The sequence below is a fragment of the Musca domestica genome, unplaced genomic scaffold (genome assembly GCF_030504385.1).
Source record: "Musca domestica strain aabys unplaced genomic scaffold, Musca_domestica.polishedcontigs.V.1.1 24, whole genome shotgun sequence".
NCBI lineage: Eukaryota > Metazoa > Arthropoda > Insecta > Diptera > Muscidae > Musca > Musca domestica.
The window spans coordinates 5,951,073-5,960,259 of record NW_026712272.1 but is presented as its reverse complement, the minus strand read 5'-3'; the positions used below and the strand labels follow the sequence as shown (position 1 = coordinate 5,960,259).

The 9,187-nt window shown below is 29.8% G+C and overlaps 1 protein-coding gene across 2 annotated transcripts in view; it reads right to left on the bottom strand.

The window, feature by feature from the left end:
* Positions 1-4,134: 4,134 nt before the first annotated feature.
* Positions 4,135-9,187, bottom strand: part of LOC101888470 (protein CREBRF homolog) — an 85,336-nt gene continuing 80,283 nt past the window's right edge. For both annotated transcript variants that reach the window (XM_005180344.4, XM_020035667.2), the window contains one exon: positions 4,135-4,574. In XM_005180344.4, coding sequence (XP_005180401.1) covers positions 4,468-4,574 — 107 coding nt within the window. In that variant the 3' untranslated portion in view covers positions 4,135-4,467. The remainder of the gene's footprint in view (positions 4,575-9,187) is intronic.

Here is a 9,187-nt window from a genome sequence, read left to right as displayed (position 1 = left end):
CACATTGAATTCACACACATTTCAGTACACCCTGTATAAACAGTAGTTTCTATATATATGTTTACATGTATGTAATTATGTATGTATATGCATTCGCTTTTTTTTTTGTTATCTTATAAAATCTACATGTGTATTTTTTTATAAATTTTCAGCTTCCTTTTGTTTTCTTTTATATTAGATCATATTATAAATAAATTTTATCTGTTTTTTAATATATTTTATATATATGTAATGTGTGTATACAACATTTAGTGCGTGTTTTCATTTCATAGCAAACAAATATGTCACATCTTTATTTTTTTATCGTTTTTTTTTTTTCAATTTCAAATTTTTACTTAAAGTTTAGTGGGGATTATAACTTTGTAAAAATAAATTTGGGGATTGTTTGTTTTGCAAGTTTTAGTTTAACTTTTTCACATCTGTGTTGTTTGTTTTGTAAGTTTTTTTTTAACTTTAAAGTTCGTGTTTTTTACAGAAATAAAAAGGAGAAACGCAAACAAAAACTTTAACAAAACAAAAAAGTTTTGATTAGCTATTTTTTCTGTCTCCAGCATGTTGCAATCTAGTTTTGTTTCAAATGATGCTACTGGAAATTGATTTTTGTAAAGTAGAGAGAGAGAGAGAATAGGTCAAAATAAATTTTAAGTTGAAATAAATCTGAGGTTATGTTTGAAAAAAAAACTATCGTTTGATATGGGTCACAATAACAAAACCGGTCCAAAGAAACATATGTTTTTAATAAATTCAATTTTGAGGTTATGTTTAAAAATCAGTTTTAATAAATTTTATAATAAACTCTCTTCTAAGGTTATCTAGGGAATAGAAACCCCATATCCCAGTGATGTGATTAACTTTTATGTTAAAAAAATGTTTTTATTTATTATTTAACAATGAGATTTAAAGAAAATAACCAAAAGTGTATTGTGAACATAACCTTACTTTTGAGGTTATGGAAAAATCATATTTTTTGTTATATGTTTAAGAGAAATTCTGATCGTTTCAAAGTATATATTAGAAGTATAGTTGTCAATAAATTCCATGCGCTTTAATCACACAAACCGGTGCAAAGAAACATATATTTTTTAACATAACCTAACTTCTAAGAATATGAAAGAAATAGAAATTGTGGGAATTTTCAGGGATATTATTAAAATATATGTCTTAATTTTTTTTTTATTGAAAATTAAAAAAAAAGGAAAAAACCAAAAATGTGTTGTGAACATAACCCCAATTTTGAGGATATGAAAAAACGACAGTTTTTTTTATTATCTATTTAAGACAATTTCGGAACATTTAAAGATATACATTTGCCGACAATTTACATGCGTCTTAATCCCAATTTGATAGTTTAACAAAAACAAAAATGAAAGAAACCAATTAAAAATGTTTTTTGATCATAACCCAACTTTTGAGGTTATGATTTTTCTCAAAATCGAAGTTTTTTTTAAAACTCTATATTAAATATACATTTCAACAACACAATTTCTGTGCGTTTTAATCAAAAAAAGGGGGCAAAGAAACATGTTTTGTAATAATTTAATTTTTGTGGTTATGTTTAAAAACAATTTTTCGTAAATTCAGATGTTTTGCATTAAAATATTTTTTTAAAAAATGAACAATTTAAAATAACATATTCCGGGGAACAAAATTATTATTTTTTGGCATTAACTCAATTTTGAGGTTATGTTCAAAATAAACATTTTTGTTTTTTTTTAATAACTTACACACAAAATTATTCAGTTTTTGTATATTATTTTATATAAACAAAATGGAATATTTTGTATCACCTCACCTTTTTGGGGCTATTTTCAAAATCTTGTGCAACAATGTATTTCACAATCTTCAAACAATTGTCGCATTGTTGAATATATTTAGTTTTAATATTATTACGAGACTTTGAGGTTATGTTCCTGTTCTTTAATAAAATTATTCAATTTTATTCAAAATAGAATAAATTTGTATAAAAACCAATTGGAAATAAGCGAAAAAGATGAAAAAAATAACATAAACTCATTTTTATGAAGTGAATTTAAAATCTAAAAATGCCGTGTTTTTTTTTAATAACATTATTAATAATCACTAATTTTTAAACAATGTGTATAAATTTTTATTAAAAAAAAAATCCGGAAAAAAATTTTTAAAAGAAATCACATAACCTCACATTATTAAAAAATTGACATAACCTCTTATTTGAGATTATTTAAAAAAACTGTATGCAAAATGGGTATCGGTGACATATAATTTAATATTATAAAATAGTTATTGTTACGTGATAATTTTTATACCAAAACTCGGGTTAAAAAATATATTTTTTCGACACAAACTCATTTTAGATAGTTTTTTTTTAATTTTTACAGATTTTTTATTTTAAAAGTAAATTATGGAGAATATAAAAGCTGTATTGTTGTAGAGGCTATCGAAGGTCTATTTTTTTGACTTTGATAAAAAAACTGAAATAGTTTTTCAACATAACCTCATATTAGAAAATTTTAAAATTATTACAAGCTATAAGTTATAGAGAATATAAAAGCTGTATTATTTTATAGGCCATTGAAGTCCTATTTTTTTGGTTTTGTTAAGAAAATGAAAATATTTTTTGGCATAACCTGATCTTAGAGAATTTTTAAATGAATACAGATTTTCGATTATTTTCTATTTTCAAAGGAAAATATGGAGAATATAAAAGCTGTATTGTTATATAGGAGGCCATTGAAGAACAATTTTGTAGCTTTGAGAAATAAATGAAATTAAATAAAATACATTGACATAACCTCACTTTGGGCTTGTTATAAAAAATATATATCCCCAGGCTTAGCAGTAACAATATTAATTATTACGCCTTTTTGGAACTATATTTGGGTAATTTTTATTCTGGGTGGAAAAAAATCTATAAAAAACAAGCTTTTTTTTAATATAACCCTAGTTTTGAGGTTATGTTTTTAATAAACAGAGAAAACAGTTTTTTACATTGTTTACTATGTGAATGGTAGTTTCACACAGAAATATTGCGGATAAAGTAACAATAAAAGATTGTTTTCAATATGACTTCACGCAATTTTAAAAATATTTTTTTCAATATTATAATTTTTTAATATAACCTCAATTCTGTTTAAATATTTGCAATACTTTTTTTTTTAAACTTTTTCATACCCGTTGTTTTCAATTTTCAATCACGAATCGGATAAAACTATAAATCCAGACAAAAATTAAAAAATGTTTTTCAACATAACCCCACTTTTTGGGTTAAGTCCAAAAATAAAGCTTTAAAAATATTCATGCTATTGAAATTGGGTAATTTTTATATTTTTTCAAAATACTTCCGTAACTTATTTAACCACAGAACACCGAAAAGCAAAAAAAAAAACACACAAAAATTTTTTTGACATAACCTCTAAATCTAGATTAGGTTTGAAATATAGGTACAAGTTTTAAAGTTTGAAATATGGATTTATAATAACAGGGTAATTTATGTTTATATAAAAATGTACATATTTTTTATCCACAAATTGGAAAAAGTTAAAATATTTTTCACATAACCTCCTTTTTTTGGGTTAAACCCAAGAATAGTGAATCCTAGTGAATTTTTCATTTCTAAAAGTCAATCACTTTGTATACCTTTTATACTTATACTTCACACTTTCTTTAAAACATACTAAAAACATGGACGTTGAAAATATTTTTCATACATAACCTCATATATTATTTTCAAATAAAATTTCCCATTCTCTCTCTCTCCATTCCACTCCTTTTCTCTCTTCTAAAAACCTTGACAGTAGCACCATAAACACATCAACATTTTTCTACAAAACTTCTACATAAAAAAAATAATAATCATGTGTTTTTTTCTCGTTTGAGGTTAGAAATTAAAACTAATTTATAAACATTTATTATAATCATAATAATAAAAAAATCAAATATAAATCTAGATATATATATTACATGTTGTTGTTTTAAAACTTAACCAGAAGCAAACTTAAGAAAACTAAAACGGTATCGTGTAAAACAAATGCTTAAAACTTAAACAAAAAAATATTGTATTGTATTTTTTTCTTCAAAAGAGCAAAAAAATTTTAATAATTACACAAAAATAAAAACGACAGGTAAAACTGGTAGCATTTTACAGTAAAAATATAATTATTTTTGTTTTTTTGGATTTCATTCCTTACTTGTAGATTAACCAATTTTCACTTTTGTTTCTTTCTTTGTTTTTGTATGTATGCCTCTTATATGTTTTTGTTGTTGCATTATAGTTGAAATAATTTTCTTCTTAGGAGAGGGAGGGGGGCCTTAATTTTTGTAAAATAATTTTTCTTCTTCTTGTAGTTAGCTTCGTTTCATCTTTGTGGAGTAGTAGTAATAGTAGAGTTTGTTGTGTTTGGCGTGGCTTGGCTTGGAGTAAGTATAGCATTTTGGGGTTTGAAAAGTTTCTGCCTCATTGCTCGATGCATTTACATTGATTCCTTAGACTTAGGTATTTTTAAGTTCCTCCAGACCACCACTGGGCTGGCCGTTTTTAACATTCACCAGCACTTTGTTGACAAAATCTGTGGTACTGCCAGCAATAGCTAAGCCACCTAAAACAAGAAGACAATAATCACAGATTTATAAATTAAATGTTAAAAAAGAGGAAATTATAAAAAATTTAGTTCTACCAAAGACAAGTAAACATCCAAAAAAAATGAAGGGCCCCATATTTTTTTTCTTAAAATCCACGAGTGTAGTAGACGACCAGAAAATATTAATTTAAATAATAGAACAGATCATATTTATAAAAAAGTACACAAGAATAGTAAAATGACAGAAAACTTAAAAAAACTAGTTGTTTCAGGAGATAATTAAAAATACAGAAGGCTCGTAGAAGGCCAAAAAAAAATTAAGAATTTTCAAAAAATTCAAAAATTCATTGATCTTGAAAATAGATAGGAAAAGCAGAAATTATTCCCATGGAGGACTATAGGGTGTTTTCCAAAAAAGAAATTAAAAAAAAGTAAAAAAGTATCAGTCGGTTCACACCAGACCTTGGTTTAATAAAAATATTGTGATGTGTGTAATTTGAAGAGAGCCGGATGCCGGATGGGAGGTACCAGAAGGAATGGTCCGATCTATACCCTATATATAACAGATCTTGTGTGGATTGAAATATTGAGATGTATCAAGTTTATATGGCATCGGATATAATTTTGGTGTTTTATGAGCTTCATGAACACTCAAAATTTTGACACTTTGTGGGGAGGTACCAGAAGGAATGGTCCGATCTATACCCTATATATAACAGATCTTGTGTGGATGGAAATATTGAGATGTATCAAGTCTAAATGGAATCGGATATAATTTTGGTGTTTTATGAGCTTCATGAACACTCAAAATTTTGACACTTTGTGGGGGAGGTACCAGAAGGAGTGGACCGATATATCCAATCTTCACACCAGACTTTGGATTAATAAAAATATTGTGATGTGTGTAATTTGAAGAGAGTCGGAAGATTATTTCGGATTTTATTATCGTTTTGGTTATTCAAAACTTTGACCCTTTGCGGGGGAGGTACCAGAATTAATGGTGCGATCTTTACCCTCTTCGTAACAGATCTTGTGTTGATGGAAATATCGAGATGTGTCAAGTCTAAATGGAATCGAATATAATTTTGGTGTTTTATGAGCTTCATGAACGCTCAAAATTTTGACAGAAGGAATGGTCCGATTTATACCCATATATAACAGATCTTGTGTGGATGGAAATATTGAGATGAATCAGAAGGAATGGTCCGATCTATTCCCTATATATAACATATCTTGTGTGGATGGAAATATTGAGATGTGTCAAGTCTAAATGGAATCGAATATAATTTTGGTGTTTTATAAGCTTCATGAACACTCAAAATTTTGACCCATTGTGGGGGAAGTACCAGAAGGAGTGGACCGATATATCCAATCTTCACACCAGACCTTGGATTAATAAAAATATTGTGATATGTGTAATTTGAAGAGAGTCGGATGCTTATTTCGGATTTTATGATCGTTTTGGTTATTCAAAACTTTGACCCTTTGTGGGGGAGGTACCAGAAGGAATGGTCCGATCTATACCCTATATATAACAGATCTTGTGTTGATGGAAATATTGAGATGTACCAAGTCTGAATTAAATCGGATGTTAATTTCGTGTTTTATGAGCTTTATGAATATTCAAAATTTTGACCCTTTGTGGTAGAGGTACCAAAAGGAGTGGACCTATATATCCAATCTACACACCAGACCTTGGATTAATAAAAATATTGAGATGTGTGTAATATGAAGACAATCGGACTCTGACATCACATTTTACAACAGTTAAATTTATTCAAAATTTTGACCCTTTGTGGGGAAAGTACTTGATGGAGTGGACAAATATTTTCCATTTTCGCATCTGACGTAGCACTGATGTAAATATTAGGATTTGCAAAGTAGAATCAAAATAGGATCATCCATTCTCTTTCTGTGTAGTAAAATATTTTTTGCTAATTTCGACCCTTTGTGGGTGAGGTACCAGAAGGAGTGGACCTATATTGCCCATCTCCGAACACGATCTAAATTTGATAATAATATTACGATGTACCAAGTTTGAACGAAATCGGATACTCCCTTCGAGAGTTATCGTGCGAATAAGGCAGCCAAACAGACAGACGAACGGACATCGCTAGATCGACTACAAATGACCTGAAACGGACTTAGTCAAAAAAGACCTAGTTTCTAAAACCGTTATTTCGATGAGGCAAATTTTAAGCCTTATCAAATGATATAAACCCTCCCTCCCTCTCTAGCCAAATCGCTTAGGGTATAATTGGTCTGTTAGATCTTGAAAATATTTTCCCAAATGTTTACAAGAATTGGAATGTCAATTCTTTTCAACTAGTCTTCCTAAAAGCCCATCATAAATGGCAATTCTTATCAAAATTACCAGCAGGTTCTTAAGAAAGTCTCTTCATATTTAGGTGGGTGTTTTATCAGAATTGCAAACTCCGCTTCTACTAAAAGTCTCATGAAACCTAGGTCGGTAAGAAGGACGAAAATAACTTACGAAATAAATACTTCAATGGCCTAAAAGTTCAATTATTAGGCGAGACGTCTTCAGTCTATAAATAGGCTATGTGAATGACTTTAAGATCGCTTAAAAGGTCCTATGTGGATATATCTTTCTAAGGTATTGTTTATAGAAATATTATGTTTTATGTTTATCAGAAACCTATCAGAACCTATTCCTCAAATATTCACAATAATTGGCATGTTTACTATTCAAAACTCCTTTTAAACCCAGTAAAGAAAGTCTTAAAGTCGGGCGGGGCCGACTTTATGATACCGTACACCACTTTGCTAATTTAGTAGAGCTCCATATAACAATTAAAAGTTTTTATGGGAGAATTCAATCATACACGCTATGATTATAATTATAATTTAAAGTTCAAAGGACTAAATATGCCGAAGCATTTGTGTCTTTTAAATTCGGAATTGTATTGCCCATTTGGTGCACAATTAATTTAAAATCGGATAAAGATATATATGGGAGCTATATCCAAATCTGAACCGATCTCGATAAAATTTGGCAAAGATATTTCTGAGTTGTATTTGATATATTTCCCTGAATATCGTTGTTACGGAGTGCATATTACGGTTGTGGGTAACAAATATAACAAATCGGATGAATAATATATATGGAAGCTATAGCTATATCTGAACCGATCTTCACCAAATTTGACATACTAGCTTCTAGTCGTAAGTGCCAAATTCCATCCTATTTGGACAAATATTAGACGTTTGGTGCACAATAAAAGGTAAATCGGACGAAGTTATATATGGGAGCTATATCCAAATCTGAACCGATCTCCATAAAATTTAGCAATTGTATTGCTGAGCTGTATTTGATGCATTTCCACAAATATTGTTGTTGCAGAGTGCATATTACGGCGGCGGTGGACAAAAATAACAAATCGGATGAACAATATATATGGGAGCTATAACTTTATCTGAACCGATCTTCACCAAATTTGGCATACTACCTTCTAGACTAAATTCGGTCGTATGTGCCAAACTCCATCCCATTTGGACAAATATTATACGTTTGGTGCACAATAAATGGTAAATCGGACGAAGTTATAAATGGGAGCTATATCCAAATCGGAACCGATCTCGACCAAATTTGGCAAAGATATTTCTGAGCTGTATTTGATATATTTCCCTGAATATCGTTGTTACGAAGTGCATATTACGGCTGTGGGTAACAAATATGACAAATCTGATGAACAGTATATATGGGAGCTATAGCTATATCTGAACCGACCTTCACCAAATTTCATATACTAGCTTCTAGACTCAATTCGGTCGTAAGTGCCAAATTCCATCCCATTTGGACAAATATTAGACGTTTGGTGCACAATAAAAGGTAAATCGGACGAAGTTATATATGGGAGCTATATCCAAATCTGAACCGATCTCGATAAAATTTAGCTAATGTATTTCTGAACTGTATTTGATATATTTCCCCAAATATTGTTGTTGCAGAGTGCATATTACGGCGGCGGTGGACAAAAATAACAAATCGGATGAACAATATATATGGGAGCTATAGCTATATCTGAACCGATTTCAATTAAATTTGGCATACATATTTTCAGGCCTAATTTGGGTGTATATGCAAAATTCCATACAATTCGGGCTGATATTACACGTTTGGTGCACAATAAAAGGCAAATCGGACGAAGATATATATGGGAGCTATATCTAAATTTTGACCGATTATCTCCAATAGGGTTCGTCCTTGGGCCAAACAAATGATCTGTGCAAAATTTCATCTGGATCGAGCAATAAATGCGACCTGTACTTTGTTTACAAAAGTACATGGACAGACGGACGGACGGACGGACATGCATAAATCGACTCAGAATGTGATTCTATGCAGATCATCAAAAGGAACTATGGGTCTATCACGTTTCCTTTTGCCTGTTACAAACAAATGCACAAAGACATAATACCCTCCCTGACCACCTTGTGGTGTAGGGTATAAAAACTCACAATAAGTGCTCTGTTAGTTCTCGTAAAACAATACATCTCCTCACAAAGTCCACAAAAATTGGTCTTTGGTCTCTTCGCATGTATTCTTCAAAACCCAATGACAATTAAGGTGAGAATATATAAAACGCTTTTTTGACTGGCTAAAGTCA